Source organism: Mesoplodon bidens (assembly GCF_964165515.1).
Source record: "Mesoplodon bidens genome assembly, chromosome: 13".
Lineage (NCBI taxonomy): Eukaryota > Metazoa > Chordata > Mammalia > Artiodactyla > Ziphiidae > Mesoplodon > Mesoplodon bidens.
In genome coordinates this window covers 74,105,809-74,121,961 of record NC_138169.1, presented here as the reverse complement: position 1 = coordinate 74,121,961, position 16,153 = coordinate 74,105,809, and the positions used below count along the sequence as shown (strand labels likewise).

Genomic DNA, 16,153 nt, shown 5'->3' with positions numbered 1-16,153 from the left:
TCAGTGACATTATGCTTCATCTTTAACAATTCTGCTTTTTTTTTTTTAATGAATTTACTTATTTATTTTTGGCTGCATTGGGTCTTTGTTGCTGAGCATGGGCTTTCTCTAGTTGCACCGAGTGGGGTTACTCTTCGTTGCGGTGCGCGGGCTTCTCGTTGCAGTGGCTTCTCTTTGTTGCAGAGCACGGGCTCTAGGTGCGCGGGCTTCAGTAGTTGTGGCACACGGGCTCAGTAGTTGTGGCACACGAGCTTAGTTGCTCCGCGGCATGTGGGATCTTCCCAGACCAGGGCTCAAACCCGTGTCCCCTGCATTGGCAGGAGGATTCTTAACCACTGCGCCACCAGGGAAGTCCCTATTTGACCTTTTAATTTCATTTTATGGAAGGTTTTGTTTACGGTTGCTCTTAACTGATTTTTGTTGTTGTTTTAGAGCTTTTTTAAAGAAAAAGAATTTTAACTACTTATCCAATTATCTGGAATGCCAAGATAATATATTTATGGCATTTTGCATTTTAATGTGCTTCAATGTGTTAATTTACCAAAAATATATCTTAGAGAACAGACTGTTACGAAAAAAAGACATTATATAGGAGTTCAACAAATACAAATACAGTTAATTTTCAGTTATCACTTAATAATGTATCCACAGCATAGATATTTGGGATTCATAGAAGATTCAACCAACCATTATTTCAGCCAATAATTTAAACTTACTTTTTCACTAAATCACATAGAATTACCAGAGGTGATTAAGTTGCAGATGATTTCTGCCTCACCTTCTTTCTCTTGCTCACCCACCCACGGATTCAAATGTCCAGGAGACAATGCTCAGTTATGCTCAGTAATATTTATAAGCATTCAGTATTTGCTGACCATCACGTTTGTGTCTTTACATGTGATTTCATTCAATATCAACAACCCTATCAAGTAAGCACTACTTCTTGTCCCCATTTTACAGATAACATGTTTATCAAGTAGGGGACTGTCTGATTTTTGAAATGGCACATTTCAACATCTCACAATATAGGAGAATCTAAGGGATTGTATGTTAGACAAATTGAAAATAGTTGTGTTTTTTTTTTGCAGTACGCGGGCCTCTCACTGTTGTGGCCTCTCCCGTTGTGGAGCACAGGCTCCGGACGCGCAGGCTCAGCGGCCATGGCTCACGGGCCCAGCCGCTCTGCGGCATGTGGGATCTTCCCAGACTGGGGCACGAACCTGTGTCCCCTGCATCAGCAGGCGGACTCTCAACCACTGCGCCACCAGGGAAGCCCTTGAAAATAGTTTTAAAAATAGAATTTAAGAATGATCATTTTAATTTTATCAAAGGTGAAAATAATGGGTTAATTTAATATTTCCAACATCAAATAAATCAGTGTAATATCTATAACTGAAACCTTTGCTTAGTCTTGGGTTTACTCACTAGACTAAAATATTTTCCTTACAAAATTCGGAGGAAAGCTGTATATTCAGAAGGAAAAACACTTTACGATTTTATATAAACATATTATAGAAACAGCTCATAGGAAATAGACTTTACTGTACCATGTGCCTTGGCCCACTGGAGATTCCGCACCAGAGATTCTGCTGAATGTGCTGTTCCCTGTATTGGGTCAGTAAGTGCTCTCTTTTCAGATAAGCTACTTCGAATCTCTAGAGCCTGTTTGCCTTTGGTAAGGTGACATTTACCCATATCTAAAAGATAAGAAGTGAATGTAACTTTTAAGACCACATCCTTTCATTTAGACCAAGAACTCTCCTACAAATCACGCTATATCCTCAATATCACTTACTCACTCAACAGATATTTACCAAGCACCTACTATGTGCCAGGCATGGTTCTAGGTGCTAGGGATATAGCAGTGAGCAAACAGGTAAAAATACTGGACCAGCTCACTTCTAAAGGCCCCTTTCTAGCTTTTATCTTCTATAATTCTATTACTGAATCCCCAATATTTTAAGCCTTGAAATTCACAAAGAGCTGAAAGTATAGTTCTTTACTGTGTGGGGAGTCATAATTTTATGCCTATTCTCTGTTGAGAAATCCATTCTCAACATGATAAACAAATACATTCTCTTAATAAATGATGACACAGCTATAAGCAACTTAAAATACCATGCTGTCTTTACCTAAGATTTATTTTTAAAAAAGGAAATAATGTGTTAAAACTACCAATATGTTGGGGCACCATCACTGTCCTCCCCCAACTCAAAGTAGCCAAAGGACTCTGTATCTTCTTATGCATCGTTTAATTTTCACTCATGTAGATGTTGGTAAACAGTACGTGCGAACGTTTTAGATTTTGTGCTTAACAAAAATGTTACACACATATTTTTGTAATGCTATTTTCATTCAACATAATTTAGAGACTTAGGAATAGGAACAAATCTCTTTAAATTTATAAAACCAGATATTCTTTTATATGAATACATTACAGTAAATGTATCCCATTTCTGTATACATTAATAAAAATAAATTAATATCTGTCTTGGGAAAGTAGTGAGTTATCTGGGAAAAACAGACATAAAACTCTAAGACTTTATCCCTTTTGCTCACAAAGAGATTCCAAATGTTTTTCTTTCACCAATAGTAAGGTCAGAGAGAGAGAGAGACAGAGTGTGATTTTATATATATGATTATTATATAAACACACACACACACACACACACACACACACACAGAATGGGAGGGAGGAATATATCAAACAATTGAGAACTAAGTTATATCAACATATTGGGGGTTGGGGGGGAGCCTAAGGGTCGTGAGCATATATAAAATTATATTGTTGTAGGAGAGAAGACATAGAAATCAGTTTTTTAAAAGATGAAAAAGGAAGAATGAGCCAAATAAATTAAATGGTTAAAACAGGTATGAAAAGCCTACGGTAAATGTAGTTGAACTAAATTTTCTAGTTGAAGGAAAAAGATTATCACGTTGGATTTAAATTCATTGATTCTAAATGTGAAAATATTAGAAGCATTCCGTTTAAAATCAGAAATGAGGCAAGAATGTCTACCACTACTACTTTTATTCAACAGTGTCTCAGAGGTCCTAGCTAGTGTGACATCAAGAACGTATCAGAATTCCTCTAAATCAGTAAGAAAAGCAAAAACACTACAATAGAAAAATGGACCAAGGACACGAGCAGATTTTCATAAGAAGACATACGTATTGCCATTAAAAACATGTTCAATATCACTAACGATCAGGGAAACCCAAACCAAAACCACAACGAGATAGTATTTAACACATCTGATTGGCAAAAATAAAAAAGTCTGACATATGAAGTGATGAAGAGAGTGCGAATTTACACGACCTCTTGTACATTACGGGGAAGAGGGTAAGTGTAGATTGGTGCAACCGCTTTGCAAAACGGTTTGGCATTATTTCTTAAAATTGAATACTGACATACCCCACGATCCAGTAATTCCAAATACTAGATTTGTACCCCAAAGAAACTCTTGCATACATACTCCAGGAGACATATAAGAGATTGTTACAACGGTATTGTTCACGATAGTGAAAACTGGGATGTAACTCAAATGCTCAACAGGAGAGCAGCTGAAAAAACTAGTGTGTTTGCACAGTAGAATATTATAATACAGTCAAAATGAATGAACCACAGTCATGCAACAATATGGATTGCTCTTAGCAATATAACATTAACTGAAAAACTTCAAGTCCCAAATACACAGCATAATATCTTTTGATAAAATTAAAAACAACTAAAATTAAAATATACATACTTCTTGCAGACATAAACTCAATTAAAACTATGTAAGAAGCAAATCAAGAGAATGATAAACAAGATTTAGAATGATGGTTACCATGTAAGGGGGGCAAGGAAAGAGAGAGAGGGAACATATAATTGGATGTAGATTACTGTCAAGGTCTGAGATTCATGTTGAACAACTAATTTCACAAAAACTGTCAGAAGTATGTTCTAAGGGACTTACATCATTAAAAATGAAATACTAATTAAATAATTTTTTCTAGCAGGTCTTGGAGTTTTATATAGTAAGATGGTTTTTGGGTCCCTTAAATGCCATACTGCCAAAACTAGATAGGAAAGAATTTATTTTGCAAGTTCAAGCAACTTAACAATAATGCTGTCTGGAGTACAAAAATCAAAATCTGGGGTCACAGATTAACAACTGGAGCTTTGTAACAGCAATCAGCTTATTTCATATTTTGTTTCATTTGTTTCACACAATTGAAAGTGGAAAGGTAGTTTTTCTGCCTTAACTATTTGGTCTATGATTTTGAATACTTACTTTTTTTCCTGAATATTTTTAAGTTATCCAGAAGATCCAATATTCAAATATATAATAAAATTAAAATATAATCCAGAAGTTCAAATATAAACTCACAGCACATACTGGGATGCCATTCATTGCCATAACAACAAAGTATATATCATATGTGGGTGAACTGGTGCTTTTTACTAAGTGTTAAGATAGTTAATATATCTTAAAGACTAAAATTAGAATAAAACATTTTAGAGTCTCTGAAGCACCTTCACAGATCTCACTTTGAAAATAACTGACATACTCCAAAGGCTTTAATTTTTTTTTTTTTAAGCACCAGAACTTTGTCTTCAAATGAGAACTTAAATAGAAGCCCACACAATATGTAAAACAGATAAAAGCAGAACTTCTTTGGTTGAAGAAGGAGGGCCAAAGCTCTGACTGTCTACATTAAAGGGGAAAGTAGTTAAGTGATCCAGCTAAGGGATCTACACCGACGAAAACATGAAAATAAACGAATGTGACTAACAGAAGGTCGTGAAACACTCAGATACCATACACTCAAGCTGCCATCTTTGGAACATCCATGAAACTCCATTTGCTAGTGAGCCAGTTTGTAAAAGAACTGCCTTCTTTTTGATATGACTTGTAAAATGGCATTTCAAAAAACACATGTCAATCTACAGCTGTAACGTGATTATTCAACACCTGACACGAGCACAGCATTATGCCAGGCAGGGAAGGAAGGAATAGAAGGGAATGGAAGACATGGTGTTAGACCTCTAGGATCCTGTCCTTAAAGCAGAATTTTAAAACTACTAAGTTCATCAAGAAAAAAAAAAAAAGAACCCAGCTTTTCCCCATAGGGTCTCAGCATTTCTGTGAAGTTTATCTGTCTGATCCTGAAAGAGGATGCTCATTAGACAGTTTTTTTTTTTTTTTTTGCAAATAAGCAGACTGGGCAGCATCAGGCACTAAGCATAGAAACAAGGTGAAGAGCTCTGAGGATTAAACTTCATTTATTTCACAACCATGTCTGGGGTCAGACTTGTACTTCAAGTAATACTGCACAGATGCATGTAGCTTAGCCAATAGGGGAGGAAGGAGGGAAACCTGAGTGTTGTGAACATTACATAAAAAAACTGTCTTATAAGATAAATACGAATTCCAAATCTGCATACTAACAATAGGAATAAAATAATGACCCAACAGAGAACCCTGAGTAGCTTTCTCTTTAGTTTTTATTTTACCTTCTGCAACTTCATCCAGTAACACAGTTATTTTCTTTTCTTCTAATAATCTATCTTTTAAAAATTTCATGAAGATTCCATTTGCCAACCCAGAATGCTGTATCTCAAAGGCTTCTGCTCCTTGACACCTGAAAAAAGACATTTTTTAAAAAAGCAAACACTTGCCGCATGAGGCTTCTGCAAAAACTGATGAGCCTCATGTACTCCCCTGCCTATCTCATGGCATCCCAATTAAAGAGTTAATCTTTAAGCAAGAACTAAATGCTTTGGTGCTTAGTAAAAAGAAGATGCCAAGCTATGAAGTGCTGAAGTCAGTTATTTAAAAATTTCTATCAAGAATATCGAGGCAAATTTATGCCTAGATGGCTATGGATATTTCTAGGATTCTAATTTACAATACAAAAGAAGTCATCAAAGAATGAAGGAATCCTCAACATGAACATAAAAGTTTCTTACGTGGCATATCCAAACACAATATTGGCAGTGACTTTTAGTGCGTCCAAGATTGGGATGGTATCATCGTAGTCATTTCTATTTAAAAGGTAGGAGAGGAGGACAGGTATAAATATGAGAAGTTAAAACAGCATTCTTAAAAGAACATAAATAATAAACATGATACTATCCTATTACACATAACTTAAAATTATAGGTTCAGGGCTTCCCTGGTGGTGCAGTGGTTGAGAGTCCGCCTGCCGATGCAGGGAACATGGGTTTGTGCCCTTGTCCGGGAAGATCCCACATGCCGCGGAGCAGCTAGGCCCGTGAGCCATGGCCGCTGAGCCTGCGCATCCAGAGCCCGTGCTCCGCAACGGGAGAGGCTACCGCAAAAAAAAAAAAAAAAAAAAAAAAAAAAAAAAATATATATATATATATATATATATATATACATATATAGGTTCAAATTCCTTTATCTTATTAGCTACATATTTACCAAAAGTAATCCAGGGCTCCTAAACTATTGAGACAGAAGAGACTCACCTTTTTTCTTGTTAGCTTTAAAACTGGACTTACGTTTGAATTCGGCCATTGGATTTTGATTGGTAAAAGCTGAGCAAGCAAAACACTAAATCTGAGTAGAATCATCATTGGCTCCACTCCTTAGTAACACAATGGCAGACAAATGGGATCCAAATCTTCAAACATCTGCTTCAGCTAAACTTTCTCTGTCTGCAATACCATGACTAACTAGAGGCCCTCACTCCATGCATGGTGTCTCTGCTAACTCCTGGAGGAACAGCTGCAGGGATTGTTAGAAACGTTCTAAAGGCAGGCTGAAGAGCTGTATGTTTTCTTTCTTATTTTTAAATTTAAATTTTAATTTATATTATTTATTTTTGGCTGCGTTGGGACTTCGTTGCTGCACTCAGGCTTTCTCTAGTTGGTGGCGAGCGGGAGCTACTCTTCGTTGTGGTGTGTGGGCTTCTCATTTCAGTGGCTTCTCTTGTTGCGGAGCATGGGCTCTAGTCGTGCGAGCTTCAGTAGTTATGGCACACAGGCTCGGTAGTTGTGGCTCACGGGCTCTAGAGCGCAGGCTCAGTAGTTGTGGCGCACGGGCTTAGGTGCTCCGTGGCATGTGGGATCTTCTCGGACCAGGGCTGGAAACCGTGTCCCCTGCACTGGCAGGTGGATTCTTAACCACTGCGCCACCAGGGAAGTCCCTGTATCTTTTCTTTTATGAGAAAATACCCATGCCCTTTTGTTCTTCACTTTTGTTCTAGAGCAGACAGGAAAAAGTAAAACACACACAGAAAATATATTTTCCTCTAGTTTTCTTCTTCATCAGTTTCAGTCTATAACCTAAAATTCACAAACTTAAGTGATTCCTACCATGCAGAGGTTTGCCTTCAGATTTAACTTGTCAAGGTTGATATTTAACTGACCAACGAGCTTCAGTATATAAAGAACGGACAGTTTACCTTTTCCTGCACATGTCTAACAGGAACACATTGAGTCCGGTTTCCTTTTCTTGCATCAATTTCAGTATATTTTGTACACACAGGCAATTTTCAGACCTATATGGATTTGGAGCATCAACAGGGACCATAAAGCTGTTCCCGAAGTTTTCATAACCATGTCCTGCATAATATAATAGTCCTGAAAAGCAAGAAAAAAGAGCAATTGCACTCTGAACATGTAGCACTCTTTAAGAAAAAAAAGACGTTGATGCATGCTTATTTAAGAGATGTGCAACTATAAACACAACTCAGTGTTAACTGAATTTGTATTAAATTATTTTGACAACCATCTTCATTTAAGTACTGAATTTTCAACCAACATTAAGATGCTATCCAGAAGTGTATTTTAATTCATAAAGGTAATATATTTGTAACCAATGGTATCATATGGAATGCAGTTTTATCTCATGATGTTAAAATACAAAAAAAGGCTAAGGACTTCTTTGCTGACTCATGTCTCCTCTGTGAAACCAGAAACTTCTTCAGGGCAGGGCAGTCTTACATTTATCTGTGCATTCCTGGCACACAGCAGGAGTATAGTATTTATTGGATGAAGGAATAAACACAACTCAGACGAACAGCCACTGCAGTGTCAAGTATATGAAATTCCATAGCATTTCCTTACAATATTAGTAAGGGTTATAAAAATATAAATGTAGCTTTTTCTAAGCAGAGAAAGCTCATTTTATGGATTGTTATTTATTTTCATTATGAGATATAAATATCATTAATGTTCCACCTATGGTCTGTTGAATTAATGATCTAAAATTTGGGTTAGTTTTAGTGATCAATAGATGAGTCATGGGACTTCCCTGGCAGTCCAGTGGTTAAGACTGCGCTTCCACTGCAGGGGGCGTGGCTTCAGATTGGGGAACTAAGATCCCACAAGCTGCGCAGTGAGGCACCCTCCACCCGCCGCCCCCCCCAAAAAAGATGAGTCATTTTCTTTTTACTGAGAAATGGTACGCTAAAAACTGTATCAAACAACTTTAAACACATTCTTGAAGAGAAGTTTGTTTTGGTTGTAAAAACAAAACCAAACCAAAAACAGCAACAACAAAAATATCAGTATGTGGTTCCTTAGTGAACAGTAAAAAGGCATTTAGATAGCTTTTTTCTTTGGTTCCCTCTTTTTTTAAAAAAATTTTATTTATTTATTTATTTATTTTTGGCTGTGTTGGGTCTTTGTGCGCACGGAGCTTTCTCTAGTTGTGGTGAGCGGGGGCTACTCTTCATTGCGGTGCGCAGGCTTCTCACTGCGGTGGCTTCTCTCATTGTGGAGCACGGGCTCTAGGTGCGCGGGCTTCAGTAGTTGCAGCATGTGGACTCAGCAGTTGTGGCTCGCGGGCTCTAGAGCACAGGCTCAGTAGTTGTGGTCCACAGTCTTAGTTGCTCCGCGGCATGTGGGATCTTCCCAGACCAGGGATCGAACCCGTGTCCCCTGCACTGGCAGGCGGATTCTCAACCACTGCACCACCAGGGAGGCCCCCCTAACTCTTTGTAATTACAGCCCTAACCCCTACCAAGAATGTGGCTTTAAACGGCCAAGAACACTTGCTTCCTTTGGCCCTAGAGGGCAGGATCCAGGTTGCCTACTTTTCTTGAACTCCTATTTAAATGAGAAAAATGGGTCTTTCATATGTATCACTTTGGGTAAAAAATGACAAAAGGGGCACGCCCATATATTCAGTGTGGGTTTATTCTACCTCAGGTGAGCCCTGAATATTATCATGTAGGCAGTGAGGACAATGAAAAAGAAATAAAGACAGAGTTCCTGGCCCTGAGGGTCTTGCAATTCATTCAGGCATGCTCATGTTATTAGTTAAAGAAAAGCCGGCATCTAATTAAATACCACATATCATGTGATGAGGGCAACCCTGTATGAAATGAATAAAGTGCAGAGAGGAATATCAGTGTAAGGTGAAGCAATAACGGACGGTCTTGAGAGAAAGGGTACGATTTGGAAAGGCAGAGAGAAAGCAAGGTGCGTTACAGGCAGGATGCACAGAAACAAAGCTTGGGCCTGGAATGACAGCTAATGGAAAGGAGACTAGCCTGGCAAGGAATTAAATGATCACTGGAAATGAAAGTAAGAGTGCACAGATAGCATTTTGAAAATCACGACAAAGGGAGTGGGTTTAATTCGCTAAGCCATGAAGATCAAGTAAGTGAAAAGACAACCCACAGAATGGGAGAAAATACTTATCTGTCTATAAGGACATATATATTTGTAAGGATGAATCCTATATCTATAAGGACACTTTGTATCCAAAATATATAAAGAACTCTTCAATTCAACAACAAAAAGACAATCCAATTTTAAAACGGGCAAAGGATTTGAATAAACATTTCTCCAAAGACAATATACAAATGGCAAATAAGCACATGAAAAGATGCCCAACATCATTAACCAGGCAAAACAAAATAATGAGATACCATTTCACACTTATTAGCATGGCTATAATCAAAAAGGCAGTAACAAATGCTGACAAGGATGTAGAGAAATTGGAAACCTCGTTTATTTCCAGCAGGAATATACAAATAGTGCAGGCACTTTGGAGTTAGGCAGTTCTTCAAAAAACAAAACTCAGAATTATATGACCCAGCAATTCCACTCCAAGGGAAATATCCAGGAAAACTGAAAACAAGTGTCCACAGAAGAATATGCACACAAATGTTCATAGCAGTGCTATTCATAATATCTCAAAACTGGAAAATGCCTAAGTGTCAATCCGCTGATGAATGGATAAATAAAATGTTCTATATGCACACAATGGACGACTCATTAGCCATAAAAGTAACGCTACCACAGATGAACCTTAACTACACTGTGCTAAGTGAAAGAAGCCAGACACAAAAGGACGCACATGGAGCGATTCCATTTATATGAAATGTCCTCAATAGACAAATCCAGAGACAGAAAGTGATTTGTTGTTGCCAGGAGTTTGGGGTATGGAGGACTGAGGGGTGACCGCTAATGGATATGGGTTTTCTTTGGGGGGGGTGATGAAAATGTTCTGGAATTAGGTGACTGCATAACTTTGTGCATATACTAAAAACCACTGTATACTTTAAAAGAATTGTATACTTTATTTATTTATTTATTTATTTATTTAGGTACGCGGGCCTCTCACTGTTGTGGTCTCTCCTGTTGCAGAGCACAGGCTCCTGACGCGCAGGCTCAGTGGCCATTCCACGGCATGTGGGATCTTCCTGGACTGGGGCATGAACCCTCATCCCCTGCATTGGCAGGCGGACTCTCAACCACTGCGCCACTAGGGAAGCCCAAGAATTGTATGCTTTAAAAGAGTAAAATTTATACTCTGTCAAGTGTTCAAAATCTGACTCTGCTCTCTCTTTCCTGCTTCCAGAGCAAGACATGCTTATCTGTAACCTCCATGACCCTGCTCAGGTCACGATCTCCTTTCCATCTGCCCAAATCTGCCCCAAGGCTCCAGGCTTATCTCAGGTTCAGAGCCCTCGGCAACTTATCACCTGGTCTCTAGTTTTCTAACACACTTCAGCCTCACCCTGCTGGGAAATCCTACAGCAGCACTCTTGACACTTAAAGTCATACACAGTATTTGCTTTATTGACATTTTACGGTTCTACGTAGATATAGTTTCTCTGATAAAAGTGATCGTAATAAAATCAGGAATTTTATATTTGCATAGCATTTTCATGGTTTTCAAAGCATCTTCATATACGTGATCTGATTTTAACCCATATAACAATCTTTAAATGACCTATTTAATAGGTGAGGAAATCAAACTTTAAAAGATTAAACAATTTGTTTAAAATCATGTAGCTAATAGGTGTTTGGATTCCATTTACAGTCTTCTCCCCCTCCCATTATATTAAGGGACTTATAATTTTCTTTCCTTTTTTTGGTCGGGCCACGCAGCATGTGGGATCTCAGTTCTCCCACCAGGGATCAAACCCACACCCCCCCAGTGGAAGCTCGGAGTCTTAACCACTGGACCACCAGGGAAGTCCCGTAATTTTCTTGGAGTATAGATCATGTTCTTTATTTTCTGTATCTCCCTCAACACCCAGAATACTCCTTATCTGGGCTAGGGACATAACAGGAACTCAGTAATTACTTCTTGACTGCATTAAATTAACAATGCAAACTGGTCAGGGCAGAGGTAGATCTGGAGACCTTTCTAGAGTCTGACTTTCAGTAGAAATGGTACCATTTCTACAACTGGTATCATTAAGAGACAGCCAACCAGAAAGCATGGGTATTGCTCCCAATGTATCACTTAACACATTCTGGCTCAAGCAAGACTTGGCTTGGGAGAAGAAGCAACCTCAAGGGAAGGTTTAGCCTCCATCATCCAGGAAAAGCTAAGTGTGTGGTCCAATGTTTCAGTGCTGTATGCCCAGCTCTGCAATCATGGAGATTAAGGCACTGACAACAAAATACCTTTTCTCCACTGCAGAATAATTCATGAGAAGTGTAATAAGAATTTTGTATCAAAGTCTACATACAAATTATACTGCAGGAGATTAAGCATTTTTATGTTAAATAACTAGACAAAATCACTGTATTTTAAAAATTCCATCTCTAGTACCACTTGTATGTTTAATTAACCACCCTCATTACTCAAGGATAGAAGGACAAAACAGATCTCTTTTAAAATGTCAAAGAATTCAGTGTGGTTAAAAATACAATCTAATAAGATCTTTTGGGAATTTTATTTCTTGGGAATATGATTTCTAAGAATATAGTCTGTCACAGATATTTATTTTTGCCTACAGAGAAAATAATTGTTTATATGGAAGATTTTCCCACTTGAGTTGAGCTGCAGTGCACCTGCCTGGCACAGGGCTCTGATTAGAACATGCACCACCATGACCACCACCGCTGCCGCCATTAACCTACATAGCTCTTACTACACGCCAGGCACTGTTGGAAGAAAACCGTTTACTTTTATTATCTCATAATCCTCACAACACATATCTCATAATAAGGTAGGCAATGTTATCATCCCCCTCTTACAGATGTAAAAGCTGAGACACCGGGAGGTTTAATAGCTCACCCACATTCACATGACTAATAAGTGATAGACCCGGAAATGGGATGACAGCCAGAGTAACTGCTGCGCTGTGTTATACTGTCTCTTTATAATCTACTGCTGGCTTTCTAGTTAACTTTACTCTCAGAAAATATAAAATGTTGGTGTGCTGGTTTTCATCACTTCACCACACTATCACTTTAAAAACCCCTTCTTTTTTTTCAAATGAAATCTTAGACTGAACTGAACACATAACAGATGAAAGCTGGGTTTCTCTATTGAGGCCTGAAGTGGAATGTTGTCCAAATCCCCCATCTATCGGTGAAGGAAAATCTGAATTCAGAAAATTATGACAACAATAGCTACAGTATTTTGAGCGCTTTTAGTGTGCCAGACACAGGGATGATTATTTTATCTTACTTATTCTGGAACAACTTCATTAATTTAGTCTATCCATTTTATAAGTCCTTTTTGGCTTAGAAAAGTGAAATAACTTGGTCATAGTCACACAGCTAGGAAGCAGAAAAGCCAGAGCGCTGAGCCTGGGGTTGGTTACTCTCAGGTCCGTTACTTAACCACTGAGCTACACTGACGTGAATGATTCCTCTAGAGTGAATGAGGCTTTGGCCTTATTCTGACCAGATTCCTTTAATCTTTTTTTTCTTTCTTTTCAGGTTTGACATTAGCATTGTATTTTATTTATTTATTTTTAAAAACATCTTTATTGGAGTATAATTGCTTTACAGTGGTGTGTTAGTTTCTGCTTTATAACAAAGTGAATCAGCTATACATATACATATATCCCCATTATCTCTTCCCTCTTGCATCTCCCTCCCTCCCACCTTCCCTATCCCGCCCCTCTAGGTGGTCACAAAGCACCGAGCTGATCTCCCTGTGCTATGCGGCTGCTTCCCACTAGCTATCTGTTTTACATTTGGTAGTGTATATATGTCCATGCCACTCTCTCACTTCGTCCCAGCTTACCCTTCCCCCTCCCCGTATCCTCAGGTCCATTCTCTAGTAGGTCTGCGTCTTTATTCCTGTCCTGCCCCTAGGTTCTTCATGACCCCCTTTTTTTTTTTTTTTTAGATTCCCTACATATGTGTTAGCATACGGTGTTTGTTCTTCTCTCTCTGACTTACTTCACTCTGTATGACAGACTCTAGGGGACTCCTTTAACCTTGTTTTCTATCAAAGCACATCTAAGCTGCAGCAAGTGATGAATGTAAAAAGGTGTTAGGTAGGGTGGATATCAAGCCAAATATGTAGTTATTCTCCATCCTAGTTTATCTATACAACTGAAATCTGTATCCTTATTTATCTTCAAGGACATGTAGTATTTAAGTCAGTTATTCCTGTTCTTAGATTGTGTTTTTAACATTTATATATGTTTAAAAATTGAGTTACTTATTTTCTGTTAATTTTTATTTCTCTCACAAACCCAAGGGCACTATAATACAAAAGGGCATAAACTTGAATGCCTGTGTTTCCCACATCTAATGTGAAATTCCTATGACTCTGCCTTGGCCTCCCCTACCCCTGAAGTACTCCTGGCCCCCCGGGGCTGTCAGCTGGACACAGGGCACAGTCCAGGGGAAACGCCTATGCCCTCAGGCCTCTACCACACTTACATTGAAAGTAGATGTGTCTGATGTTTGGGATATTCACAATACTTCAAAATATAATGCGGCCACCCTGTTAAGACATGAATCAGTAGTATTTAAACATCTTTTCTAGCTTTCTTAAGCTGTCATTTTGCTTTAATATACCTATTTATTCCATATTCCAAGTTGAGGTTTTCATACTCGGGCAAAGCTTCAGCATAAGCTGAACTCTTCTTGCCAAAACTTTAAATATTTCTGGTTCTCAAGCTTGCAGGGGCAATTAAAAGTTTTGATTTAAAAAGCCAAACAAAGGACTTAAAGCCAAGGTGATAATGTCAATAAGGAATGAGAATAAATAATCAAGTACATAATTCTTCATATAATTCCCTCACTCTTAAAATACTTCACCAACCCCAAAACCTAAATCGGTAAATATTTTTCCCTTCTACCTCCTTACTTTTGGGGAAGTTTTAGAAGCCTTTTCCTGTTTAAGCCATCTATGCACTTAAAAACGGAGATAAATTATGTAACATAAAAATAATCAACCAACCACCTTATTAGAGACTAAAAATATAAACCAACTACCACAAAGGCACATTAGTATCATATATTCTACCATATTTTCATAAGAAAAATGAATGGATTCACCCAGATTCATCACTTTATATGCTCATAAACAAGATATGTTATTAAAATGTCAGCATAATAGTTGAAAGCCCAAATCTGAGAGGTTTAATTTGTTGATTCACTTGCCTAACAACTGTAATCCTTATTACTTAAGAAGAAACTCATTTAAAACTTATTTAGTATGATTTTAAGACTTTCCCTCATCCCACATACAGTAATGTGTTACATCTTGAAATATTTTTTTTCTTCCATTAAAAATTCTACTTTGAGAGCCTTTAGCAATTGTACCAAGCTTGCCTCATCATATGACTCTAATTAGAAGTAAAAAGGCTAAATTTAGAAATGATTGAAGTAAAATAATTGGAAAGATATAGAAGCCAAATCGACGCTTTATCGGTGGCATCCTGACAACAGGCCTGGAAATGTCACTTTCCTGGAAGTTGAATGTTATTACACAACATCGTGGTGAGTACAACTCTGAGAAACATGGCTCATAGCACAACATTTGGCTGTTCCATGCTTGTGGTTATGCCCACTAAAAGAAAGAAATTACCAAAGAAATTGCTTATTACTGACAGCATATTCTCTCTTTAAAGAATCACTGACATATATGTAGTGTTCTTAACGTATTTAAAAGAATGAGAAAAACCATTAAAAATTTACTGTTAGAATTTTTGTGGAGGTCCATCTTTAACTGTATCTGCATAAAACTTTAGTTTACTGATTGTTTTCATATGTCTCACTCACCAACATTTTCTTGTTAAATTCTATTGTAGTTCCCACTAAAAGACCTGAAAATACTATGCAATAGTTAGAAAAAGGAAACAAATGTGAAATGTTCATTCGGTTACAGCATTTTGTACTCTAAACACACACACACACACACAGTAATATTTTACATATATGAATATACAATTTGCTATTTGGTCATTGAACTTCACTATACTGTAGCTCTCGTAGTCAATAAAACAAAATCACGTAAGATAGGTAAGAATTCTAATAAGAACATCATTGTTTTGACACATGAAAGTAAAGACATCAAGCTAATTAGTCATATGGAACTATGGAATGAAGATCAAAATCCATCTTTTATTACAAGAATAAAACTTTTCAACAATCCGTTTACCATGCCTTTCTGTTTTTTTAACTCTTAACCTAAACTTATACAAGAAAAATAGTGGATAATTATAAAAGCAAAGATGATAAACATCTTACCATAGACTCCTTTGTCTAAAAGCAGTAAAAATTCATCCACGGCATTACGCATCTCGTATTCAGTAAGATCCAGCAGTGAAACGACTTTGAAATCTAGCTGTCTTAACAAGTTGGTCAATTCATACACATCCACCAAAGGAGCTTTAAGCTTGGGGTGCTCCCAGTAATTCATATTTCCTATCAAAAGAGCAACCTTGTCCTTTGCTATTTAAAAAAAAAGGGGGGGGGAGG

The 16,153-nt window shown here is 37.7% G+C and overlaps 1 protein-coding gene across 2 annotated transcripts in view; it reads right to left on the bottom strand.

Moving 5' to 3' along the window:
* The window catches only part of MALT1 (MALT1 paracaspase), a 61,543-nt gene that overhangs the window by 6,601 nt on the left and 38,789 nt on the right, over positions 1-16,153 (bottom strand). For both annotated transcript variants that reach the window (XM_081253140.1, XM_081253139.1), the window contains 5 exons: positions 15,923-16,126; positions 7,417-7,594; positions 5,957-6,031; positions 5,501-5,628; positions 1,548-1,697 (listed from right to left, as the gene is read on the bottom strand). In XM_081253140.1, the coding sequence (XP_081109266.1) occupies positions 1,548-1,697; positions 5,501-5,628; positions 5,957-6,031; positions 7,417-7,594; positions 15,923-16,126 (735 nt within the window). The remainder of the gene's footprint in view (positions 1-1,547; positions 1,698-5,500; positions 5,629-5,956; positions 6,032-7,416; positions 7,595-15,922; positions 16,127-16,153) is intronic.